The 27403-nt window shown below is 47.8% G+C and overlaps 1 protein-coding gene across 1 annotated transcript in view; it reads right to left on the bottom strand.

Moving 5' to 3' along the window:
- Positions 1–930: 930 nt before the first annotated feature.
- Positions 931–27403, bottom strand: part of ndst1b (N-deacetylase/N-sulfotransferase (heparan glucosaminyl) 1b) — a 59849-nt gene continuing 33376 nt past the window's right edge. The window contains exons 3-16 of the mRNA XM_062536804.1: positions 22584–23554; positions 19294–19824; positions 17018–17105; positions 16631–16785; positions 15739–15924; positions 13780–13908; positions 13198–13380; positions 10941–11037; positions 9783–9906; positions 8717–8891; positions 7956–8126; positions 7333–7442; positions 6277–6379; positions 931–5164 (exon numbers count right to left, since the gene is read on the bottom strand). Of these exons, the coding sequence (XP_062392788.1) occupies positions 5045–5164; positions 6277–6379; positions 7333–7442; positions 7956–8126; positions 8717–8891; positions 9783–9906; positions 10941–11037; positions 13198–13380; positions 13780–13908; positions 15739–15924; positions 16631–16785; positions 17018–17105; positions 19294–19824; positions 22584–23129 (2718 nt within the window). The 5' untranslated portion in view covers positions 23130–23554 and the 3' untranslated portion in view covers positions 931–5044. The remainder of the gene's footprint in view (positions 5165–6276; positions 6380–7332; positions 7443–7955; positions 8127–8716; positions 8892–9782; positions 9907–10940; positions 11038–13197; positions 13381–13779; positions 13909–15738; positions 15925–16630; positions 16786–17017; positions 17106–19293; positions 19825–22583; positions 23555–27403) is intronic.

Here is a 27403-nt window from a genome sequence, read left to right as displayed (position 1 = left end):
TGGCATGTTGATATTGAGGAGTCTAATGGCCTGGGGGAAATCAAGTTGTATTTAAAACTGAACTGTTGCTGCCTCATTTTGAAATCCATAACTAGTAATTCGACTGATTAGACTAACTGTGCAATCACAACTTCCCCTACACACAGCTTCCATCACTTCCAGAGAGGATTAAACAATTTGACTGACATGCATGCAGGTCGCCAGCTTCTTCACCTCCTCCAAGAAAGCAGTCTCATGGTTGAGATGAGGAATAGGCTACTGTATAATCAGCAAACGTGTTAAACATTTCTGCAATGCAATACACCATTATAATTCTACGCTTGTCAAATAACCAAAAAAAAAAAAAAAAAAAATCTGAAATCAAGGTCAAATCAATGCAGAAAATCATATAATGTTCTACTTGTTTCTCATACAGTATTTAATCTCACTAACGTCATTCAAATGAATTATTTTGAGGCAATACTATTTGGAGAGCCTATATCACAAACACTAATGTGACCCCTAAACTTTTATATATATATATTGAAACTATTTTAAAGAGTTATTGTAGTCGAACATATTTATTCCTACTCTGGCTTACTTGATTGTGGACCATTATTGCCTCAAGGCTCTGACCTAGTTTTGCAAAGTGTGGTTCCATATGGGTATCTTATGTATTGTGTTTGTGACAGAATTTATGCTGAGCTACAAAACTCTTCTCGATGAAAGAGTGTTGCCTTATTCAGTCAATATGCAAAGCCTATGGATCGCAAGAACAACCATTAATGTGTAGCTCCACCTTCTGGACAAATGATAGCAATGCATGTTCTACCTCAGCTATTCTGCTAGATCATATGCATTTGAAACAGAGACAAGCACATTTGGTCACGGTGTCTTGGTTATGATGAAGCATTTGATCCATTAAGGCAAAAATTAGGAAAAAACACAAGATAAAAAGACAGTGGTTTCTTTATTTGTAAATTAATCACAAAAATATTAGCTACCAACAATAAAAAATATTAACAACAATATGTTTGATTGTACAGTCCAGGTGATTATTATTATTATTATTATTATTTCCTTACAGTTATTTCATTATGATCACTGTTAATTAATAACCTACATTATCATACAGAAAGCACAATGTTGGCAGTGTGAGATTCATTGGGATCTTTCAATAATAGACTGGGGCCAAAAGATAATCAACTAGCATTCTGTCGACATGATTCCTTCGGCTGGAGCATACAAATAACCATTCAACCCCCGTTCTCCCCCTGCTCTCAACCAAAGGATTTTGTGCTTGGTGCAGGTGACCAGTTTACTATTGCATTGTCAGCATGGCCATATTTGGGAAACGTGGGGAGAAAAAAATGAAATGGGAGCAGCTTGACCACTGGTTTGTAGGCGAGTGCATGTTCAACTTGGAGTCCAAACAGTGTTCCATGTAAGGTGCATAACTCAGTACCTTAAATAGGATTAGCCAGTTTCCTCTCTTCAAAGACAACCGATAATACAAATTTCAAAAGAAATGCTGAACCTGAAATGCGGAACCAAGATGAAATCCTTCCAACAAAGACATTGCCGAATCACAAAAGATATGCAGCTAATCACATCTCCATGGTGAACGAAGAAAAAAAAACTTCAAAACATCTTCAATAGGTGAAACAAGAATATGTGTAATAAAGACTTGTACAGTTAACTTTGTAAATATAACCAATTAATAGCGGACTTCAAACTGCCAGTTTTGAATCTGTTTTCACGGCAACAGGAGAAATGAGAAAATATTGTCAGCTTACATTCCAACCTTGGATAAGGAAAAAAGCAAAAAAAGAGAAAGCAACAGCAGAAACCATGCGATCACAACGCTTCCCCTACACACAGCTTCCATCACTTCCAGAGAGGATTAACAGTCTTTAACATCACACAGGGTGAAATCCAATTAAAACCCTTCCCTCATTTTTTTTTTTTTTTCCAAAGTCTTCACTGAACGCACAGGGCTTCTTTAATTGGATGCTTTGAAACATGGTAGGACCACAAGCTGCGCTCATGAATAATGCATGCCACTGACATGGGACACAGCTGAAATGCAAAAAAAAAAAAAAAAAAAAAAAAAAGCCATTCTACGGAGACAGATAAGGAACAAATCTCGCTGTCAGGTCTCCAAGACTCCAGCTTCACCACGTGGGTGTACGTTCAAAGGGCATACAAAATCTCTTCTCTGCCCGGCTGCTCTCCTGTGGACTGAGAGACTCAAAAAGCTGCCGTGCATTTTCAGCAAACTAGGTCTGATGGTGGTGGGGTGTAACACATGAACACAGCTCCCACGTGCTTGTGCTTCACAGGAAAGGGTAGGATCGTATTGCATTGCGCTAGAAGACATCCTCATTAATTCTAGAGTTCAAACAGCAGAAGAGTCAGTTAAAAAAAAAAGTCAAGTCAAACAAAAAAAACTAAAACGGGGCTCTGGTTTATTCATTTCCATACATTTAGTGAGACTGACATTATGAAGATCTGTTAGTTAATCTTCTCTCTGCAGCCTTCTTCACTTGCAACGACTGGTTTGAGTCCTTGGGTCGGAGTTCAGGCAATGCACCGGATCTTATAATTTGCAGTTTGTTGAGCATTACACAACAATGACAGAACAATAGTCTGACATTCCATTAGATCACCTTTGGGTGGTGCTCATCATGGATGGGCCTTTCCTGGAAAACTGCGGCACAATTAAATTTGCTGAACCAACGGTCATTGCAAAGTGGTAACAAGGTTACAGCGGTCCAAGTTCCAGAGATACAATGAAACCAGAGTCGGTGCAATAACAAACATTATAATACATTGCTTGTCAGACGGGTGGCTGTCCGATGTCAGACCTGGTCCTGTGAACCTGCCTCTGTGCCAATGAAAGATAGCTGGACACAGCAGGAGGCTGAGTAACAAGAGTTTGAAGTCCAGTTTATTTTTCACATTCGTATTTCAACACTGTACTGAAAAAGATCTCCTCTTAAGGCTTCCCACTGAAGTGATATTGATGATTCAGTTGTCTTTTTTTTTTATTTAAATAACTAGTTTGGTTAATTCAGTTAAGGCAGCAAAACATGATATGGACCATAACGCAACACCTTTGAATTAATATTTGGGATTTTCACATTTGATATGGGTGTAGCTTATCTTTCTTTGTAGTACCACAATGCATCATTCATTAAAAACTCCCATAAAATTTTATTTACATACAGACACTAAAAGTCAAATTTTGCCATTTCACCCCCAAATGCCATTACGTGTCAGCCTGCTCTGTGGTTTGGAAAAACCTTAGTGAACACTAAAGACCTTAGTGTTTGCTGACCATTTAATCAGTTCACCATCTTTAAAAAATGTAAATACTAATCAATGTTACACAGAATGAACAAAAATGATGCCTCAGCATCAATATAACTTTGTGCAAATGTTACAATGTTGCAAGTTATAGTAAAGGAGAATTTGAGAGAACTATACTGACAAAGTTTAAACCCGTTCCAAACTCTTGCATTTTTGGGGGGGAGGTTGCGTAGGGGGTGTGGGGGTTGTACTGTGTGAGTACATAACTTCTGTATGCCTATTGGTGTTTTTGCAGAATGAACGTGTGTAGATACGTGTGGATAGTGTAGATATGTGTAAGGGGGGCGTTGCCAGTGATCTGATCCTCTAGAGGGAACTCAGGTTAGGTGTGGTGTCAGCTATGGTGACATGCTCCAGAAAACATCCCTGTTGAAAAAAAAAAAAATCCCCTGTAGTCTCACTAAACAGTTTAGCCAAAAAAACAAAACAAAACAAATGTGTGTCTTAGTCTGCAGCAGACGCAGGCAGACAACTCAACAAAATGGCTGCCCTCTTTCCTCTGCTCTGCTTACAGGGAGTGGACACAACCCAGGTCCTCCTCGTCGTCTTTTGCTTGTGTTCTGTAGCCACCCATTGGGAGAACCACTGGATCTTATTGAGGGGACAATCCACAGAGTGGAGGAATGAGGAGACTGGAGGAAGAGGGCCGGCAGGGGCTCCTCTGATATGTCTCTTACAAACAGAGCACTCTGGCTGGTCTACATTCCCTGGCTGTTGAATATTATACCGTACACTCACTGTACCCTTGGAGAGAGGAGAGAGATTATGTGACTGGGGGCTTAATTCCTGTGTACGGAAGATGTGGTGGTGAGCAATCTAATAACTCGACGACACCACGCTCCAGTTCTCTCGCGCCGCACACCCCTCCGACATGAGGCCAAGCTGCCACCCTGAGCCTGTGGTCAGCAGTGATAAATGAGTGTTGATGGGAAGAATGGGGGAGAAGGGGGGGGGGGGGGGGGGGGGTGTTACAAAATAAAGGTCTGACATGAGTGTTCAACCCTGGCACTTAAGTCTTGAAGAATTGGCTAGCGTGTTCATTAAAAACTGGCACAATTTCAGTCAAATGACGATTTCTTTCATCGTGAAGGTGGGTGGGGGTGGGGGGGGGAGTAGTGTATATGTGCGCACAACTCTCTCAAAATGGAAAGAGATTGGGAGATGAACTCTTGACACGTCGAAGGGGGGGGGGAAGAAAGTATCTCGTCCCCCCCCCCCAGTGTTTTCGTCATTCCTCTGTGTGGGCCCTCTAGACCCTTCTTGTCCAGCGGCCATAAAAAATAGCTTCCTGTACACGTGCGCTCCGAAGCAGGGTCTCCTCCTCTCTCCCCATGTCCATTTCTCTTGTCCTCTTGGTGATGCGCAACCTCCCCGACCCCAGCCCACCATGAGGCCAGTCGCCGCAAAACTGTCTCCTCACGGCCTCGGTGGTGGACTGAGGCGGCTCGATCCAGCTCCCGTCCCCGACACCCATCAACAGCCCACCTGACTTGGGCTGCCGACGAGGCGCTGGCTGCGGGGTTTTTCGAGCAAAGGAGATGGGGGGGTTAAGGGAGGGGTCGGATGCAGTCTTCCTGCCTCTGGGGGGCAGTGTGAGCAGTAGCCGTGCCCCTTTTACGCACGAAGCCAGAGAGTCCTCGGGGGGAGGGTGGCGGGCGGTCACACTGAGCGGTGTGGCCAGCCGGGGCTCTTGCTACCTGATGTGGAGCAGTTCCTCGCGGAGCCAGCTGGGCAGCGGCTGGCCCATCTTGTAGAGCAGCTTGGACAGCTCGATGTTGGGCTCCCGGTACTGGTCCCGCAGGAAGTTACGAGACTGCCATGGTGGGAGGAGAGAAGAGAGAAGAGAAGATCCAGACATGTTACAAACTTCTATATATATTTAGAGAGAAAATATATCCTGAAGGCAAATACTTATTGTAGGCTTCAGGTCAAAATGTTACCTTACCATAATATTATTAAGTGATACTCAATCTGACCTAAATCCTATTACCAATCCTATTATTCAATCTCCCTTCATGTGTATACTGCAATTCTCCATGCTGTATTAAGGGACTGCGCTATTGCCATTGGCATGAATGACGCTTGGCGAAAGATACACATACAAACACTCAAGTTGTTCCCACTGAGAATGCCCTCTGCTGTATTTATGCATGTATGTTTATATTTTCACTTCCTCACGCAGGTGTGAACTGACAGAGGGCACAGGGGCTGGTGACTCCGACAGGAACACCTTCACACACAGAGGAGGCTCCATCTGTGTTTAAGGTGCCAGCTTCCAGCCATGCCCTCCGCCGCCAGGCTCTCTCGGGGAGTTAGCCCGCCATAGCTGCCCGCGATGCCACCAGGGGTCTCAGAATCATCATCATCATCATCATCATCAGCAGCAGCAGCAGCACCCCCCCCCCCCGCCGCATGCGGTGGAGCCGTGCAACACGTGACCCTGGTCCTTCCCTGCTAATTAACTTTGATGTGGCTGCCAAGAAGCCTCAAGGTAACGCCAAGGACTGGGAGTCAGTATCAGGACTCCTCTCACTTTTTTTCCCTCCTGTCGTTTACCCCCCCTCCCTTCCTCCCTCCATCCCTCCCTCCCTCCCTCTCCCTCGGTCTGTTAAGGACAGCGCTGTAGAGAGGCCAGCGCTGCGGGCCTTGCTGCTGATGTTCCAGAAGAATCTGAGCCGACAAGGACCTGTCACTTCTGCTGAGGGTGACACTAAACCAGCCCCGGCGCTGTGCACCACTTCCAAGTCTCAACTTCCAGCAGTGCAATTCAATACAGCTCCTACAGGGGCTTTTAACTTGGAGCAGACTCCTTTTCTGGGACTCATTTTCAAAACAGCAAGACAGACATTTGGACGACTCACTAACTGTTGTTCTGTTTTTCCTTGAAATGCATAATGGTTGTGTGTACACAGATCCAAAACTCACATCTGCATCCATGTCCGGGTATCTGCGGCCTTTACTCTTGCCCAGGCATTTGGTCTTTCCCCCGTCCATCAGCTGACACCAGAACCCTTTCTTCGGATCGAACCTGAACAAGAAAGAGAGACATGGAAAGAGTGTACGTTCAGATAAAAGAAAGGGGGGGGGGGGGGAGATGATGTAAATAAGTAAATAAGTAAATAAATAAATAAGCCGGCGGATCCTTCCACGTCAGTCTAATGGAAAGCGATTTGAGAGCAGATGGCACACAGCTTTCGCTGTTTAAAGAGCTGACACGGGACAAAACATTCCCATTGTCCACTGGGGGATGTGACTAACAGATGTTGCTGTTTATGTGCCTGGGTTAGCGATTATGTGGTCCAGCACTGGAGAACAGGAGAGGAGAGCGTACGAGGAGAGCGCGGAGAAGCGGAGGGAGTGGGAGAGAGGGAGACAGAGGAGGAGAGAGAAAGGAGGAGAGAGAGAGAGAGAGAGACAGAAGGAGAGAGAGAGACAACAGGCAGCACAGGACAGGAGCAGACAGGGGGAAGAGATCAAGGGGAGGGAAAGCAGGGGGGGTGTTATGAGAAAGGAGTCGAACAGACAGGCGGGGGGGAACAGAGGCATCGGCGGTGGTAATGGACCCGAAAGACATATGAAAGCTGGCAGGGTGGGCCCGGCTGAGTGCTGACAGCCGCTTCCGTGGACGGTGGGCAGCAGCGGTGGAACGGGACGGGCCCGGAGGCGGCCCAGTCCCAAGCACTAGTCACCAGAACCTCTCGACTCTCCGCTACTGCAGTGTCTCAATTACGCCGTCACTCATCAAAGCCAAACAGAAGGAGAAACAGAGAGAGAGAGAGAGAGAGGGGGGCAGATAGATAGAGTGAGACAGAGAGACAGAGAGAGAGAGAGAGAGAGAGAGAGAGAGAGAGAGAGAGAGAAAAGGAGAAACAGAGAGAGAGAAAGCGCGAGTGCATGCTGCGGAGAGAAACTAGACAAAACAAAGAGGTAATATACCAGAGGTCAAGCCACAGAAAAAAAAAATAGAAGAGCAAAGCTTACGCGAGGATCTTGTGATAGTTGAGGAGGTTTGTGAGCCCAAGGAACTTCTGGATCTTGTCCATGACAGACGCAGGCTCGGTCCGGAGCATCTGCCCGTCCAACACCAGGATCTGACAAGACAGGGCCAGGAGAAGAGCCAGTCAGCACTGCATTGCTGGACCTCCTCCAACATCCTGTCTTTACTACTCTCCTTGACTCACAAAGCCCGTCCCAAAACAATACCACAGAGAAGCATACTTGTAGGGGGGAGGGAAATGAGGTGGTATTGAGAGGTTGATTAATCACAGGCTTCACTTTCTAAATCCAAATGGAGAATCAATAACAGTTCTGATGACGGCAGATATAATAGCTCAGGGTCGCAAAATATCAGATTGATTAAACAGACATCCTTCCTGATTTCCATAAATGACACACACACACACACACGGACAACACACACGGACACTTTTCTGAACTGGCAATGAATCTGTCTAAACCTGGTCTAAAAGTACTGGTCACCTACAGGTCCTACAGGTGACCTAGAACATGAAAGCAGAAGGGAAGAAGAGGGAAAGTGATGTTACTCTTCCAAATACCTTCCCAACTATACAAACACACACACACACACACACACACACACACACCTGGCTGGGGTGGTAGTGGCTGAGCCAGCGCTGCAGATGGGTTGCGTAGAGGCCCGGCACCAGGCACCGGTTCTGCAGCACCTGCAGCCTGGCCGGCGTGTCGTGTCCAGCTGTGATGACGTCATGGAAGGTGTACCTCTGCGCAACTGGGTCATCGTGTGCCCGCTGGTGCTGTGGTCGATAGAAGATAAAGCAGCCGTTGTCATGGACACACCGCGGAAGTAACAACACACCGGCAACAGCAGCAGATACTCTAACAGTCAGGATACGTGGGAGGATTTTTAGAGCAACGTTTCTGGCCAGCCAATCACATCCATGTGTTCCGATTGGATGGTCACGACCATCTGCCTACTGATGATTCAATGTCTCCACAAAAAGTTACCCGATGTCAATGGGTATGTGCATAAACAACAACAATCAAGAGCATTGCCTAGCAACATTGCTCAACTTCCATGTGTGTCAGCTTTAACAGCTACTAAAGGTAAGGTATGGATAAAAAGGGTTGAGAGCTAAAAGCAAAGTGCGATATGCACGGAGGGTATCAAAGCAGGGGTTAACGCAGGGAACGTATCGATGCCTGAAGTTATTAGAAATGTTCAAAGCGATTTCAAATCCCAAACAACCCTGCCCACACCTGAATTCTGGCATGGTGTCTGAGAACTTTAAGCGCTGTATCTAAGAGGGGATATCGAGGTCTGGAATCCCTTGTAATGAGGACGGGTTCTGTGCGCTCCGGGGCTGCCCTGCTGGCACTCGCTCACCTGGTACCAGGAGTAGGCGCGGTCCGCAGGGTTGATGAGGATGGTGATGACTTTGGCTTTGGGCAGCAGGGCCGCGGCCCGGCGCGCCGCCACCTCCGAGTCAAAGTAGTTGGCGCTCTTCTCGAAGTAGAAGTCCGAGCTGGTGTTGGAGGGGAGAGGGAAGTACTCCATGTACCTGCGGGCGCAAAACACAGGGTGAGCTCCAGTCACATCAGTTCAGTCAGGGACACGCTCTCTCACGTCTAGCAAAACTTCATCAAAGACAGATGTGAGATGCTTATCAATACTTAGGAATTGTAGAGTGGTTTAGTCAAAGAGGACTCATCGTATTAGTAAGCATAAGTGTATCTCTTCTCAGAAAAGGGCAGAAACAGATATTTTGTCATCACTCAAATAGTGATACTGATGACCTCAAATGGACCTCGGGCGTGCTGTGAGGTCGAGAGAGTCCACTTGGACTCAGAAGTATTGACAGGAGGGAAGAATTCTTAAGCTAAATGGCAAAAAAGATACAGTACTACCCCATGACCTTATAAGACCCTGCACTGTTTGTGTATGTGTCTGTATTGTTAAGTTCTAAGCGGGTGGTATGGGTTATTTTTGCAGAACAGACAGATAAGAGAGAAGATGGAGAGTGAGGGAGACAGAAGCAGTGATAAGAGAGGAGAAAGAATGAGAGAGAGAGGAGGCAGAAGTAAGAGATAGAGAGAGAGAGAGAGAGGGAGAGAGGGGGGGAGAGAGGGAGCGAGAGAGATGTCTACGATACACAAGAGATCTGGCCTTCGTTAGGTCTGCGTTTCAGCTGATGCAAGCTTTGAACAGCCGCATAATCTCTTCCAATGATGGAGAAAATTGCCAGCAATTTAATTTACTGCTCGCAAAATTCAAACGCATACCAAAGTTTTCTCTATCTGTGAAATAGATGGTGCTTTGCCGGAGCGCTTTGTCTTAATTCAAGCGTGCTTCGCAACAAAGCGCAAGGCAATGGCGGCTGAAAATGAGGAAGGGAGGCGAAGCCAGAGGCCGGCCCAGGCGACCGCACGACGGAGCGCGGGGAGCCACTCACCAGTCGATGCCTTTGTGGTAGTTGCGCCCGTTGAAGAACTGGATCTCCTCAAAGGTCTCCTTGCTGGGGTAGTTACTGGTCAGGTCAGGGTGCATCCCCAGGAAGAGATAGAGTGCCGTAGTGCCTGGAGGGAGAAAGAACAAAGACACAACCAATGCAGTAGCGCTTGTTATACTTTTTGTCTTGAGTTAGTTAGTTAGTTAGAAAACTTCATTATCCTCATGGGGATTTTTTCCCCCAGTAAGCGACACATAAAAAAACGTACAACATGATGTTATCTGCCTCTGTTTTTGACATAACTGAACAAATGACAAGAAAGACATGGTAGTCTGTAGTGAGTAAAGCTACTGAGGATGGCTCTAACTGAGAAGGTGTGTGTGGGTGGGTGTGTGTGTGGATCTCTTTGGCTGCCCCGTCAGACCAGTAGAAGTAATTACGCGGCAGGATGTGTAAATTCACCCCTTGGTGGACCCGACCCCCTCATCTCGTTTTATTGAAAAGATTAACACACTTGGCTTTCTTTCAAGCCACTCCCCAAGGCTGCGCACCCGTCAGGTGGACGGAGAAACGGCTTTTTTCCTTAAGACATCTTTGACAAGTTCAATTAGAGCGGCGTTGTAAACCTGCAGTCAAGTCGGCCATAAAAGTTACAGAACCGCCAGGTTTCTTTTTCCGACGGTGGTCCCATAAATGAACCGAGGCAGCATGGCAGCCGGTAAATGACTATCGCGCGCCGTCCCGTTAGCTGCAGGCTAAGCTGTTCTGGAGCCCACAGAGGGCCGGCGGGGCCGTGCAGCCAACAGATCAAACGCCGCTCTGATCAGACGACCATCTGACACGACGCTGTGGGGCCCGTGGCCACACATTCCTCACTCCCCATCATCTCGGCTTTATTTCACACAAAGAGCTGTTCGCAGATAAATAACAATAACAACACCAAATGGAAACAGATTGAGGACGGCCGTTAAACGCGGTTAGAAGAATGCTCGTCGCTCGACAACAACATGGATCTTCTGCTATTGGAGCTGAGTGTTATTTTATGGGTTTGCTTCACTGCACTCTGCGGTCACATGACACCACAGGAATCATACAGAGGTGGTCAGTCATTAAGTGGAGGATGGGGGTCTGTTAGGGCCGAACTAATCTCTGTCCACTCACCTGTTTTCTGTGGGCCGATAATGAGCAGCTTGGGGAAGCGGTCACATGTCTTCTCCTTTGACCAAATGTCTTTGTGCCTTTTGTCCTCACAGGGGTCCTGTAGGGAGACAGGAAGTGTTATAAGGCACTGAGCACATGCACCAGACCATGGGCTGCAGCCCCAGGGAGCACAGCCAGAGCCTTCATAAACAGGGTCATTAAACCAATATTGAGAATTAGTCTTACACAAGCGAGTGCACGTGCATGTGTGCACACACACAGATATCTATACAGTATGTGTGAGCATATTCAGACACACAAAGGCAGACACACACAGACACAGACACATACACACAAACGCACGCACACACAAACACAAACACACACAGAGAGAGTGCCTCATGTCGCCAATAACTAATCGGCCTGCGGTCTGTAATTAACTCGCAGCAGAGTAGCGAGCGCAGAGGAGCCGATGCGGTACACAAGTGTCTATTATCACCGCAGATGAAACACACACACCACCCCACCCCACCCGTCCCCACCCCACGCCACCCCACCCCTCCCCACTCCCATTGCACTTTGACAAAGCTTGTGCGACACGACAAACTTTGAAACAAGCACCAAACAGGCCAGCCAGTTGTTGGGGAGGTGCCCTTCCTGGGATATTCTAACAACATAAATTCTTATGCCTGACCTGACCTCCTCCTCCTCCTGTGCTAAAGCAAATGAATGGATGTGGAGACTTGTCAGCCATCCAGGTCATGAGCCTGCAGCTCGGAGGGCACTGGAGGACACTCAGACACTCCCTGCGCCTGGCCTCTGAACTGCTCCTCTGAGCCATGCTCAAGGTTTCGTGACTGGCCTGTGTGTGTGCGCGTCTGTGCCTCTGTGTGTGTGTGTGTGTGTGTGTCTGTCTGTGTGTGTGAGAGAGTAAGACAGACAGAGAGAGAGAGAGAGAGAGAGAGAGTGTGTGTGTGTGTGTGTGTGTGTGTGTGTCTGTCTGTCTGTGTGAGAGAGTAAGACAGACACAGAGAGAGAGAGAGAGAGAAAGAGAGAGGGAGAGTGTGTGTGTGTGTGTGTGTATATACAGGGGTTGGGGGGGTTTAGTGGGCTGTGTCCAACACATCTGGGTGCAGATCTGCGCAGACGAGCGCACAGCCTGAGGGGTCAATCCGCATGCCATGCCAGCGTGCCAACTGTGCCCGTGCCAGCCGGCCTCACCTCTACCATCTGCCGACAGTAATGAGCAGACCACGCCATCAGATGGTGACCACACACTATACTAATCAACTGCTGCTCGATAACCCAGGCACTACACAATCCCTCGTAAATAAACAAAAATCAATTAAAGAGAATTGGACAACAATGTGCTTGAGACAGGCGCGTATTATGTGGAAAGCCCTAATCGCAAACGTATGACAGAAAGAGATGGCAAAAATGTGTGGTTAAGTGTTGCGCAATGCACCGATACTAGAGAAGGAGTGCTGGTATCTTGATAGTAAAATGTTATAAGAGCCTTTTATTGTACATTTTACTTTTATTAAAGTCAATACTTTCAGAATGGAATTTTAATCAGGCTTAGATAATGCCATATTTGTTCTCAGTTTAAAGAAAGAAAAAGAAAAAAGAATTTTAAGTTCTGTGCTAATCTAGGCCTATTCTATTACATCTATTACTGATGTGTTGTTTCAGTATTGGCATTGTGATGCTTAGTCAATGGATCATATCAGTCATGATTTCAGTATCGCGACACTATTTGTGCTCTTAAATGGGAACGACAGATGAGTTTTTTTTCTACATTTATAAGAGTGTAGGTGCTGGATGATACAATTTCAAAAATAGTCACGAACAGTTCTGAAAAACAGCATGGCCACTCATCTTCACTGTGAGTATCGGGCCAACTGGCAAAGAAGTCTGGAGTCTGAGTGGCCCCCTCCCCTATTCACACATCTATATGTGTGAGCACATTCGCACACACACAGACACGCAGACACACACACAGACACACACATAGACAAACACACACACAGACACACACACACAGACACACAGACACACAGACACACAGACACACAGACACACAGACACACAGACAGAAATGGAGGACGCATGTTCTGATGAAAGACCATGCTGTCAAGATACAAACATGCAAACCAAAAATAAACAGTGACAGACAGACAAATATCACTGATTTGCCCTTATCCAACGACCAGACTGGGTGCTTGGCATGTGATGTCCTTGTGGTCTCTCTATCTCTCTCTCTGTATTCCTGTCTTACCTGCCAGATAGGGTCTCTCTCCTCAGGAAAGATCTGGAAATAGCGCTGGGCAAGGGGCACCGGCGGCAGCGTCTGGAGCTTCAGGTTGGTCCAGGTCTCCAGAAACTTCACCAGGTTCTTGAAGGTGTACAGGCCTAGCCGGTCATTCCCGTAGTTGGACAGGTGGGTCATGAAGATGCTGATCTGTGGACAACAACAACAGCAAACGGACAACGATCACCGCCATGCAACACAGTTGTGGTAATTGGAGAAAAGCACTTTATAAATGCAATCCATTTACCATTTACCGCAGCTGAAGCAAACATTTTCTAGGACAGGCTATTATAACAGTGCCAATGAGAGGAAACTAAGCTGACTACAACAAACTAACCAAGCAAAGCAAGCAAAGCGGACTGCAAGATACTTTTATTATCGGTGCTCTGTGCGGTAGAGAAGTAAAACAGAATTATGGCGAATGGCTCTGTTGGTGAAATCCAAACGAATAAAACTAAAACTCTATTCTAGGTAAATGAGGTGCAATACAGCATCGTAAAAAAAAAACCACACACACACACACACAAAGTGGTTCTGTGGGTGACTCACAGGGTTTAGGAGAACAGTGAGGAAGAGCTCTCCTCCGTTGATGAGTTTATCCAGTTCTTTGGGCCCTCCGGGATACTCGTTATAGAAGATCGTGTGAGTGAAGAGACCACAAGTCTGCCGGGGCAAAACCTGCAAAGGGAAGCAACGCAGTGGGGATGAGGCTGTGCTTTAGACCACAAGACACATATCTGCTGTTTAAAAATAACGACGCATCTTCAATCTTCTTGTGCCCCAAAACACACTGTTTCACTCCAATTGGGGTCAGTTTCGACTTCAAAGGAAATCCTCAGCTGAATCGACACATTCACCGCTACTGAGGAGCAGTCAGTAAATCTGTCTCGATATGGCTCCTGTCTGGCCTGAATATTAAATACAGCTACATCAGGACTTGACGTCCGTGGTCAAATCCATTCACAGGGACGCAAGAAAAATAGGGAGGATAGAAAGGAAATGGCCTGAAAAGGGCCCTGGTCAGACGTTATCTAATGTCTGAAGTGAAGGGATCTGCAGAGGGTAAAAGCAGGACAGAATAGTTGGGAGCCATATTTACACCAGAGACACGGCTGGCAGGTTGTGGCTGACTATTTCACACGGACTTGATAAGGTCGGAATTAACATCGCGGTGACAACATCTCACTGGGCCGCCAGACAAGGGGCAAATAAATAAAACAGAGTAGACTGGACATGGAATAAATGCTTTATATATAGCAGCTGTGTCCGGACCAACAACAATTTGACAGATAAGACATGCAAGACATTATATTATGTGCCAATGACGTGATTACAGGTTGTGGAACAACTGAAGCTAAATTACTCATTTGGCATTCAAATGAATGCCATTCCAATTACATTCAAATGAGTTGACGGTCATATTCAAAATTAAAAGACCACAGCAAATTTGAATATGACCATCAACTCAATCACAAGCGTAGGATGACATCAGAAAAATGGTCTGTGGTCTCTTAATTTTTTCCAGAGCTGTGTACATATCCAAGAGAACGCTCTTCTCTAAGATGTCACAAAACATGCAGCTGTGATGAACTTTTTCTTAAAAAAAAAAAAAAAAAAGAAAGTAAATCACTTATTTTCTCCTGCGTTGACTGCAGAGACATGTTGTATTGAAGGGCAATTTGTATGGTGCTCTGGTTTCCCTGTAAACCATTTAGCAACTCATTGTGTTCCGCTCTAGGGAGAGCGTCGATTCAGACACGACCCTGTGTGCGCAAGAAGAAATATCGGGATGGGAAAAATTAAAAAGGACAGCTCTGCAGATAGATTTGTTCTAAGTACCAAAAGCAGAGGCATCCATCACAGTGCCCTTCCTTCTCTTCTTTCCCAGGCAAGGGGCTGAGAATGCATGACTTGCCAGCAAACATCTGAGAGGGAAAAAAAGAAGCTCAGCCATGGATTATTCAATGGCGCGTTTCAACTTTCGGAGTTTTGATCCCGAGAGCGGAGCTCGCCGCGTTCAAACAAACCACACCAGAGTGTGTCAGGGCAGTGAGGAATTCCTTTGACGAGCCCTTAGCTACCCGGCTCAATCAGCACGCGTCATAAATAATGGCTGTCACAACAACCTCCATCCATCTTTTTGTTTTCGGTTCATACAATCAAGATGCTTGGAAACTCTTCGGACAGGCTTCACAGTGAAGGTCTGATGCAAGAGTGTAATCAGAGAGAAAGAGAGGAAAGGGAGAGAGGGAGGGAGAAAGAGAGAGAGGGAGGAAGAGAGAGAGGGAGGGAGGAAGAGAAGGAGGGATGGCGTGAGTGCAAATGGCGCACAGACGTGGTGGAGCAGCGTCAACATCACCGTCACCACCTGACAACCGGTCGCCCCGTGTTCCAACCCCGAACCCACCATTGCGAGTTTGTGTTGCTTTGGTTAAAAATGGCTGCTTAAATTCAACACCAGTCCACTTTAACGTCAACGTTACAGAGACGGGTACACTAGAGACTTACGCTGATGCCACTGTGAGCGAACCCCCGTCGGAAGCGGGCAGGCTTCAGGTGGGGGTACTCCTCCGTGCTGGTCACCTTGATGCCCCACACCCTCTTCCAGGCCTCGTACAGCTGCATGTGGATGGGGTAGACCCCGGAGTGGTGCGGCGCCACCGCGTAGCCCATGTTGGTGGGGATGCCATGCTCCTGAGGAACACAGAGGAGCGGTACAGTGTTACACAACCATATTAACTGGGAAAGGGCCGATACAAGGATACAAGGATGTTTATTTGTCTCATGCATATGGTTACTAAAGTAAAGAAGGAAATTGTCAGCAATAGAACGCAAATGAACACAGAAACCTGTTTTGTGCAACAAAATTGACAATACTTTACAAAGGTAAAATACTCTCTGACAAAGGCCTAGTGCTGAAACGTCAGCACATCATAGTCAAATAAAAGTGGTGATTCTAAAGCAGCAGTGTTGCGCTTTTTCCTGAATCTCTTAAAGTTATATAAAATATTTTACAAAGGAACATGGCAGAGATGTACAGTAAAGGAAAACACCATGTTTTGAATGGTAAGAGATGAGATGAGCAACATCAAGAGGAATATACAGAAATGTCATCATCAGCGTTAATTCTTTCACTCTCTCTCTCTCTCCCCATCTCTCACGCTCTGTGTCTCTGCTTCGGGGCATGGAAGATATCACACTTAAGGATGTCATGCTTTACATGATGAGATTTCAGCACTTTCATGAACTCTCTGTGACTGCTTTGAGTCTAATTAAAAGTTCATGGCGTACAGGGATGCCACTGCAAGCACAGATCAAACTCGCTTTAACGGTGCAATTCTCGATAGTCGTCCCCGCCGAACAGACCCGGGGCTTTTGAAGGCGGCCGGCATGGTCTCACCTCAGCAAAGCGGCGGTTGAGCAGCATCTGCTCGGCGAGCACGGACTGGTTGTGGAAGAGATGAGGCTGCATGTGGCTCCACATGTGAGGAAACCACCAGAACTCTTTGCTGTAGGAGAGAAGCAGGTCGTCTCCCAGATCCTCCTCATCAGTACCTGTGGGAGGGCGCAGAAAAACACACCACACACACACACACACACACACACACACACACACACACCACACACACCACACACACACAGACATTTCAAGCAAGAATAACACTACATTGGAAAGTAAAAAATACTGTAAAGAAAGCAAGTTAACTGCAAATTTACTAGTCACTATCTGAAAACATGCCCTTTGAAAGAAAATAAAACATAAAACCATGGGTCATGACGAACTTACCAGCGTGGAAAAACTTCCCTGAGAAGCCGAGGTTAAAGGTGAAGTTGGGGACGTGGGAGCGCAGCTCATTTTGGGTTTCCAGTAGCGCCTGAGGGAGAACCATCAATGCTGCCATTAATAAAGGAACCAGCAACACACAAGGCCCCGATTGAACAAGTTACCTTGGTGACAAATCAAACCCTTTACTTGACTAATCCAATTGATTTTTTTTTTTTTTTTTTTTTGTGGCCAAATAATCATATTACTGCTCTTCAGTGAAGAGTCACCACCAGCATGCAAATGGTCCATGGGTGAGTTGAAACACAGTGAGTACCGGCAACAACAATGTAAACTCATACTGAAAAGGTTCAAAGGATCTTTTGACTCCGCTGATGAGAGACAGACATTGGCTAGACATGTGACATAATTACAGCCATAATAGTTTGAGCCTAGTCTTAGATTTTAAGCCTTTTTGCTTAAAATGGAGATTTTTATGAAGTTTTTAATGAAGTTTTCTTTGGGTCTAAGACTAGGCTTAATCCATGTACAGGAAAGCCACCCTTAGTGCCTGTGCTCTACTCCGCAAACTCAGACCACAGAACACATAATGTTCTCAACTGAAGCAGACAAAGGAACAGGCTACACATTTGTCACACAGCTGTGCAAGAAGGAACTGTGCTGTAGGCAAACAAACACAGGCCAGGCCCAGGGCCCCGCCCTCCTTTCCCAGTGCACTTCGTACCCAATCCTCCCTGGTCTGTCTGCATCAGCCACTTGTTTACTGCTTTAGTAGCGTCTGCGCACACACACACACACACACACACACACACACACACCCTCTTTTCACAGGCTCAGTCAAAAGTCTGACTCATATTAAACAGAGCGGAGGTCTGCACACACACAGAGAGGGCTTATATTTAATTGTTCTCCTAAAATTCAGTGCTGCTCAACATTTTGTGTCTCTTTGAGGCTCTGTGTGATCGACACAGAAATGCAATGAAGGACAACAACAAGACAGAAACCAAAACAAGAACAATATGAAATAGGGGGAGAGTGGAGGAGGTCTGACATTTGTCAACAACCTTCCCGCAATACATAAACTTTTCAAACAGCTACTCCTCAGAAAAAACAGGCCATGTTTTTAGAAGAGTTCTGGACTGGAGACTAGTCTGGCTTGAGTGGTCGTGACAGATAAAGGCAGCAGCACAGGAACACACTTTGATTTACGGAGACCCATCTGTGTGTTGCTGCCTTTTCCCCCAGTCTTTTTTGTCTTCTTTTGTTCCTATCTCTTGAGGCACAATGGAGCGAATCTCATTTCTAATGCCCAAGCCCCTCTGTCACCCTGAAGCCCCGCACCTTGGCCACTCTCCGTCCCCTCCATGTGTCTGGATGACAGCCAGCAGACTCGGCTGGTGGTGGCGGACACACTGACAGTACCGGTGTGAGGCCACCTGCGTCCCAGAGTGACCCCACCTCTGACTGAGCGCACTGCTGGGCATCTGTCCCCCCCGGGGAAACCACGTCTGCTGGACTCTGCCCCTCACGTCCCCCCGTCACCCTTCTCCTAGGGGTCACGCACGTCGCCTTGGTGCCCCATCCCTGCCACCTGTGACTCCTTCACACCTGTCCGTGTCTGGGTCAGTCCCGGAAAAGCCCCCCAGGGTTACCTGTCCAATCTCGCTGCTTATCACAAAGAGTCTCCGGAGTCTGAACTCTGGTGCCATTTCAACACTCCTCTTATCAGGGGACAAAGATTAACCAGGTCACCGCTAGAGACAACACAGTTCAAGTCCTGCCAGCTGTCTTCTCTTGCAAGAAAACATACCCCCTCATTAGTGTGCAAAATGATTCTGCAAGCAAGTCTTCTGCAATCAAATGCATTTACAAAAAAACTACTCCTGAAGAAAGAGAGGTTAATGTGGTGTCTGCTGACATGTTCCGCCACTGATTTGACTGATTTACGTGTCTCGTGCCTGAGGCAGACTCTAATCAGGAAAGAGCACTAAAGGGAGTAGCATCTGTCTGAAAATCATCAAGAACTGGCAGGGATAATGACAGCTGTGCTAAAAATACAAAACTGAAACTGACTGTAACTTCAACTTCAACTAGCGCTGTAAAATGCAAGTTTGTTTCAAAAAAGGGAAACAAATGCAGTGCTGTTGCAATACTAAATAACTTAAAGTAATTGTTAAAGTAAAAGTTAAATGGGAGGATATGAAGCATATGAACCAACTAACTTGGTTTATTTGTGTGCAAAAACATGTGTGTGCAAACACAATGGCTATTGTATTCACCTTAACATCAGACACCTTCATGCGGGTGCCTTCCTTGCCCACAAAGATGTCGTCGATGTCCACCAGCACGTAGCGCTCCAGGCCGAGCGACAGTCGCTTGCCCGTCAGGAAGGACACGGCGTCCACCAGCACCAGCTTGTGCAGCCAGAAGTTGAGGTTGTTGCCGAAGAGCACCCGCTGGATGCCGTCGTGGAGGCCCAGATCCTGCACCACGGCCGCGTGAAGTAGGCCTCCGCCGCCGCCGCCGCCGCCGCCGCCACCACCTCCACCACCTCCAGCGCCCAGCCCCGGGGGAATGCCAAGCTCCGCGGTCCGACTGCGCGCCAGCAGCACGGGCTCGTAGGTGGAGTGGTTGGACTGGAAGACGGTCCAGTCGTCGCCGGGCAGCGGGCCGCGCTCCACCTCGCGCGCTCTCGTGATGAAGAGCAAGGGCGACTTGGGGTTGATGCTGCAGTCGCGCAGGCCCAGGTTGGAGTGCAGGAACAGCGGGAAGCCTTTCAACTGCGCACTCTGCAGACTGTTCTCGTTGGCCTGGAACCAGAAGACACAATGAGAGCAAATGAGTTGTTTGTTTGTGTGTTTCTGTGTTTCTGTTGTTCAGGAAGATCAAACTGGTGAACGTCGTCATTCCCTGATGAAATATTTGCTTAGGTGAAACGCAATTGTAAGTCAAACAAAAGAAAAACAACAAAAACTAACCATCCGAGGAAATCACTAATTTACTGGAAATTTCTTTTGAATCGTATCAGGCGATTCTGTCTCAAGACCTCTGCATGTGTCGTCAGTCATTCGTGACACACTGCTGTCTCTACCCAAGTTTTTGGCAGGAAAAAACATTCCTGCATCACCACACCCTGTCTATTCACCCCATTTCACCCTGCATGTGTGTGTGTGTGTGTATGTGTGTGTGTGTGTGTGTGTGTGTGTGCGTGTGTGCTCGTGTGCGTGCGTTCTCCTGCTCCCAAACTCAAATGGAGCTGAAAGAAAAGAGATTTGATGACATTCCAGTCATCCATAATATGAAGGAACAGCTTAGTCACATATCATTTGTGGACCTCCAGCAGTGCTTCAGAGAGTGGTTGGATCATTGGCACAAATTGCCTATCATTCAAGGGAAGCTGGTTGGGAAGTGTGCCTAATGATGATGTACGCAAACTAGTCTTTTGAAAGTATGGCGAACTTTCTGGTCATTGTGCGTGGGGTGATACATTTCACTCAGTCATTCTTAAGTGAACTTCAGGCTTTTGTTACAGATCATTTGACTTGCAGTGCCTTCTTCCATCTGATCTGAAACAATGCCTCCGGTTCAATAGCGCAAATGAGACTTGTCACTCAATCGCGAGTGTGGATCATGGGAAATCCAACCCCGCAATGTTTCAAAAATTCCGCTCAGGCCCAGAGAGTCTAAATTGCTCTTACTACATGTCTACTGTTCCTCGGACTACATCATCGACCCGAAATGCTGAACTAAGACAGGGGGGGACAGAGGGAGAGGGGGAGGCTGTATTATAATTACACTTCCTGTAACATGGATACGGGATTAGGCTCAAGGTCTAATGGGAGTCCGAGAAGCCCTTCAATGAGCTAATACCCACAGGCGTAATTAAAACCCATGCATTAGCTTTGCTGATAGCAACAGCTCTGCTAGCGTCGAGGCTTCTCCAGTGCCTTTGAGAGCCGTGCTCAACGCTGCACGGCACCAATAGGAGGTCTGAGTCAGGGAATGACAAAGGGCAAATAAATGAAGGGGGTAGTCACGGAGGACTGAAAGACACAGGGATCCTGAACGTAGGCCTTCCTCAGAGGGAGCTGGTGATCGTTTGCTGAACCCAGCTCCTCTGGGCCAAGAGTGAGTTGCTGGGTAGGGTGGAGAGGAACTGCTACAGAGAGAGGGCGGAAAGAGAAAGAGATGTGGGGGGGGGGGGGGTGAGAGAGAGGAGAGAGAAAAGAGAGAGAGAGAGAGAGAAAGAGAGAGAGAGAAAGAGAGAGAGAGAGAGAGAGGGTGAGAGAAAGAGAGAGTGATGAGAACAACAATTACCCTAAAGGCATCCGTAAGGCGGCTCCCCCTCGTAATCGCTGATAGTTAGGTTAAGTAATTAGGCTAAGCATTCACACCCTCACAGCACCAAAGGCTCTTTTCATAGTGAAAATGAGAAGTGGAAAAATGCAAAACAGAAAAATGCTAAATAGAAAAGAATGAATAAAACAGATTCGGAATGGTAAACAAAAGGTTACAAAATTAAACTCCTACTGTAAATGAGACGTCTGATAATATTGTATATTAAAACAAAAGATAATAAATGTGTCATTCCACAAAAAAAAAAAAACACAGCAGCAAAAGAAATATAGAAAAAAAAGAAAACAAAAAAAGCCCTTAGTTAACAGTTGGTGAGCAACAAAGCACAAGCTCACTTTCGCTTGAGACGTGCAGCACCACATGGCATGGCGCGCTACACCCATCCACACTCCTCTCGCCCCACCTACGCGTGCGCACCCTCAACTTCTCCGGGCCGGGGAAAACCCCGCTGAGGCTCATCAACTCCTGACCTGCCGCTGTAGCCGCCGGTGATTATCATACCTCCGGCCGAATCACGCAGCGCTGATTTGAAACAGGCCCCCGCCCCGGACTGACCCCGGGGCTACAAGCCTGAGTGCGTGACCCTGGACAGCAGAGGCTTATAGCAGCAGCAGCGCACTAGCCTCTCCCGAGCTGATTACAGACCAGACGCGGCCAGGGATGGCAGGGGAGAGGTGAACGCACCGCCGGAGAGGGAGAGAGAGGGTGGTGGGGGGGGAGTGGGTGGGGTTGAGAGAGAGAGAGAGAGAGAGAGAGAGTGTGTGTGTGAGAGAGAGAGATAGAGAAAGAGAGGGAGAGAGAGAGAGGGGGGGAGAGAGAGAGGGATAGAGAGAGGGAGAGTGAGAGAGAGGGAAAAAATGTGCAGGAAGGAAGCGGTGCGATTAGGCTGATTAATCATCCCTCTGGACGGGCCTGGTTGAGGTCAGCCGGAGAGTTGCTTAATAGAATGCAATCAGAGGAGATCAAAAGGATCATACACGTCCTGATGGCGCTGCTGCCATCATCATCACCACTATCATTAACCAGCATAATGGATATCACTAACACAGGCCAATTACTGTTATTCATAAATGTCCTTCTCATGGACAAATAAAACATCCAAACTAATGTTTTAACCAAACTTCAAGAGAACTTAAAGAGCCCTTATCATGGGTGTTTGCTTGATGGTCTCAATATGTCTGGGCGGCTGCCAACTGTACTTGATGCCACTCACCTTGAAGAAGCCGATGATTCCCACGCCGTACTCCACGCAGTATTTGTCCAGCAGCTCGCGGTTCCAGGCGTCCAGGTTGACGTACTTGAGGATGTTCTCGTAGATCACCAGCGTGAAGCGGCCCCGGTTTTTGTCCGTCAGCGTGGGCATGTCCCCTTTGCCCGGCGCGATCTCCGTCTGGTAGCGGAAGCGCGCCGACTCCAGGATGGCCACGATCTCCTGGCCCAGCTGCGAGTAGAGGCTCTCCACGAACACCAGCACCACGGGGTCGGTGCGCGACGTGTCCGCCGGCCGGGCGGTGCGGGCGGGCAGCAGCCGCGACGAGGCCGACGGCGTGGCGGCGCGCAGGTCGTCCCAGTCGGTGCCCGGCTCCAGGGCGTCCGCCATCGGCCCGCCGGCCGCCGGCTCCAGCTCGCGCTTGGCGCCGTACAGGAAGTAGGCCGACACCAGCACGCTGACCATGCAGAAGAGGAAGAGCAGGAGGAGGCTGGTCTGCAGCGTGAGCTGACGGTAGAGCCGCCGCAGCCGGCCGCACGCCAGCATCATCGCCCCTCCGCTCGACGCCAAGTCCTCGCGAGCGCCTCTCGGGGGCAGCTGCTGCTCACGCGACCACAGCGGCTGTGCCGGCGACGGGCTCTTCTTCTGCTGCTTCGTCTGTCTTTAAGGAGAAGGACCAAAGGGGGGGCTTGATATCGGGCTTCGAGACGTCACCGGGGCTCATGTCACCATGGCAGAGGGGCAGGGGACTGGGGTGGGCAGGGGACATCGTCTGGGGCGAGGAGGGCGACTCTTCCGGCTCGGCGGCGCAATGGCGGAGGTTTTCACCCGTCCACCACAGGCCCCCTGCCCCTCCGGCCCACCCACCCCGCGCTGCAGAGGAGGCCGAACGCGACGGGCTCCCCGAGGTCACAGACGTCAAGCTGCAAGGCGCTCCACCCAAGATTCATAACCAATACATGTGTCCCACTGACCTGAAACAGAGGAGAGAGAGAGAGAGAGAGAGAGAGAGAGAGAGAGAGAGAGAGAGAGAGAGAGAGAGAAGGGGGGGGGGAGGGGTTAAAACAAAGCTTCTCTGACCACAGCGAAGACTAAATGAGCTATAACACCACGTCAAATCTAGTCTACGTGGCCTAACATGGATGCCAACATTCCATCTGTTTCTGTTTTCATGTCTAAACCTGATTTAGATGTTTACTACATGTATTGTTTTCGTCTGGGGGCCGGTTAGTATTGTTTTACAGATTCTAAGTGATACGCCTGCCATAATCTCTGACACTTACTGACTCCCTTTTCTTTTCATTCTATCAAGACATCAGTGGGAAGAAACACCACACTCTGTTCTCAGAAACTCGGAACGGAGAGATTTGAGATCCAACACGAGATAGACCCTCCGTCGAGCCGTGCGTGGGAGCCATCGAGCTCCCCATGAGAGCTGCCAGTGAAAGTGGAGGAAAATCTACAGCTGTAGTGTGCAGAAGTGTTTCATTAAGAAAATACCGTGGGGATCTAGTCGGGCAGGCGCAAAGGACCGATCGAGAGTGGCATCTATTTGTACTGAGAGATGGTTCTCTACTGTTCATACGGTTTAGCAAAAGGGAAGAAGCCTTTTCACACATCACTGGGTTTCAGCATCAGTGGCACAAATTAGTGGTACTGTGTGTCAGTGTGTGAGTGTGAGTATGAGCGTGTGTGTGTGTGTGTGTGTGTGTGTGTGTGTGTGTGTGTGTGTGTGTGTGTGTGTGTGTGTGTGTGTGTACAATGTGTGTGTGTGTGCTTAGTTATACTGGGAGGTAAATGACCTTGGAAGTTGGGGGGGGGGGGTTCGCCAAAAAGCAGAGCTTGCCAAAATCCTTCACCTGAAAAGAGAGTGTCCTTCATGAGTGGATTGATAAACTGTGAGACCCAGCAGGCTCTGGGGGAGAGGGAGGGAGGGAGTGCACACAGCCATAAACACGGCATGTCATGATAATGCGCCAAATTCCTGGCAAAAAAACTCCCCCCTTCCTTCCTTTTTCTCCCATTTTCTCCAATCAAAAAAAAGTAAAAAAGAAAACATTACTTTCGTTTCCCTTTGCCCCCGTTTTCTAAAGTGAAAATGACTCAAATCACATAATCCTAGTGGACAGACACACAAAAGGTGTTTTCTTTTTTTTTGTTGTTGTTGAGTGACGCTGTAAGTTGGCAGATGTTGGAGCTCCAGACTGTGAAAGAAAGGTATGGAGCCTCACACAGGGCTCCAGCAGGCTCCTGTTCTCTTAATGAACACGCTCGTTTTGTCACTTTTGTTCGCGCTTCATAAAGCCCTCATTCTGTACACACACACACACTACAAATGAAGTCTGACACACACACACACACACACACACACACACACACACACAGGACGCCTGGAAGTTTGTCTATAGGGAGGATCCCACAATGGCACAGAGGGCCGTTCAGTGCAGGCCGGGGAAGCGGAGCGACGGCAGCGAGAGACGACGTGTCTGCACCAGGCACTCTTTCAAAGGCGCGCCAGAGAGAGAGAGAGAGCACCGAATGTATGGAACTGTGTGTACAGAACAAAGACAAAAGAATCAAAGGGGGCCGGAAGGAAAAGGAAAGGAAAGGGTACAAAACGCACGCAATTCATTAACAGTAAAAGCTCGAAAAAGTCGAATAGTTTATTTTTGAAAGCTGACAAACAAGGGTGCGCAAGAGAGTGGTGGGGGGGAGGGGGGCGGATAAAATGGCAGAGACGAAAAGGCCCTGAGGTCTGTTGTACTCTTTTGGAGAGGGGGCAATGGGGGCGCAGCCCGTGAACGCTGACCGCTGCTCTGGCCTCCAGTCCCCTCCCAAAGTGCAGCTGTTAGTGTTCTCGCCCTTTTAGCATGATCTAATATTCCCAAAAGGAATCTTGCTTTAAGGGGGCTGGGGGAGAGATTGGAGGGCTACAGCGGTGTGTGTGTGTGTGTGTGTGTGTGTGTGTGTGTGTGTGTGTGTGTGTGTGTGTGTGTGTGTGGAGGAGTAGTTCACAAAAGCCAGCAGAAATTTCAGAAGAAGCAGTCAGAAGATGACAAGCAGGTGCCTCTACTGAAAGCTCTGTCTCTCATGCACACATGCACACACACACACACACACACACACACACACTTTGTGCCTCCATTCCAAAACGAGGTGGGATCACACAAGACAGAAGATCCTTGCTGCTTTACTGCCTTGTTGTGCTATGCTAGCTTATTTCAACAAGTCAAAATGTCATAAACTGGCTGGCTTATGGCAGATTAAAGACCTCAGGTGAAAGTAGAGCCTGCTTTCTGAGCTGTTAGCGCCTTCTTTCACAGCAATGAGACTCTGATGACACCAAGAAAGTATTAGGCCAAACAGAGAGACGGGAGAAGAAACAAATCTGCAAACACTGAGGAGACACGAAGAGTTTATTTCTCAGTACTGCCTTGCCTGAATGGTTTCACTTAGGGATAAAGGAGCCTTCCAGAGAGAGAGAGAGAGAGAGAGAGAGAGAGAGAGAGAGAGAGAGAGAGAGAGAGAGAGAGAGTGAGTGAGTGAGAGAAAGAGAGAGAGAGAGAGAGAGAGAAAAAAAGAGACTTGGGAGGGAATACATGGATTCCTCCCTTCTTAAATCGGTTAGCGAGGAATCTGTTTTCCATGTCAGAATCCAAGGAAATACCCGAGTGAGTCAGAGACCATGTGGCAGACGACAGACAAAAGACCAGACTGATTTTTTTGTAGAATGTGCATCTGAATCGATAGAGACCCCACGACACCGCCCACCGCACCTCCCGGCCTTCCAACAACACAAAACAGAGCCTCGTACTGCAGCACGATTTCCAGATCTCACCGAGAAAAAACTTAAAAAGATTCTAAAACTGCCTCCTCTGTTAATGCCAGCAGCGCCTGCTGTTCCACTACCTCTCATTGAAGTTGAAGCTTCATGACATTTAAAGTGCACAACTACAAAAAATATGCACATATGGAATACATGCAAACTAAAAGCACCAAACTTCCAAAAAGGCATTACATGTCTCAAAGGTTAGGCAATCTCCCAGACCTTTTTACTTTCCCAGTTGTCTGCAGTGACAGACAAAAATGCTGAGAGATGTGAAGAAAAAAAAACAACAAAGGTGATAAAAAAAAGACTGTTGAGACACAGCGAAGGACCTTGACATTTAGAAATGTGTTGTGATATATCTCATGTTGCCTTTTCCCCTCCATTCCTTTCCAGCCACAAAGTCGTCCAGAGCTGCATGGGGAAAAAAATGTCTCTCTGCAGCACACAAAAGCCATTTCCAGCTTGCTGGATTACTGTCAAAACACACCCAGACTGCTCGGGGCAGGCCACACTGCGGTCAGGTTTTCAGGTGTGTGTGTGTGTGTGTGTGTGTGTGTGTGTGTGTGTGTGTGTGTGTGTGTAAATGGGGTTACATGACAAGTACCCACAACACAAATCATCAGGCAGTCACATTGATGACTTTTGGGAGGTACAGAATACCTCAATGCCATACACTACGATCCAGGCTTCATCATTCATTCATTACGACACCCATAAAAGATGAACCAATTTCCTCCAATGTCCCACAACTGTGTGTAATCGCGGGATGAAATGGGGTGGATGCGGCGCAGAACAACAAAGGCTGGCTCGCCAACTTCAGCTGGAACACGACCGCAACCAACCATAGCTTGAGGGACTGAAATAAAACGCCCTGAACCAATAATAAAAAAAAAGTTTTTCAAAGGTGAGGATGTCAACACACTATAAAACCTTGTGCGCTGGATTGTTTGAGGTGGCTGACTGGATGACTGCGTTGGTAATTAAAGGAAGCTGA

The sequence above is a fragment of the Sardina pilchardus genome, chromosome 5, assembly GCF_963854185.1.
Source record: "Sardina pilchardus chromosome 5, fSarPil1.1, whole genome shotgun sequence".
NCBI lineage: Eukaryota > Metazoa > Chordata > Actinopteri > Clupeiformes > Clupeidae > Sardina > Sardina pilchardus.
This window is presented reverse-complemented; position numbering and strand designations above follow the sequence as displayed.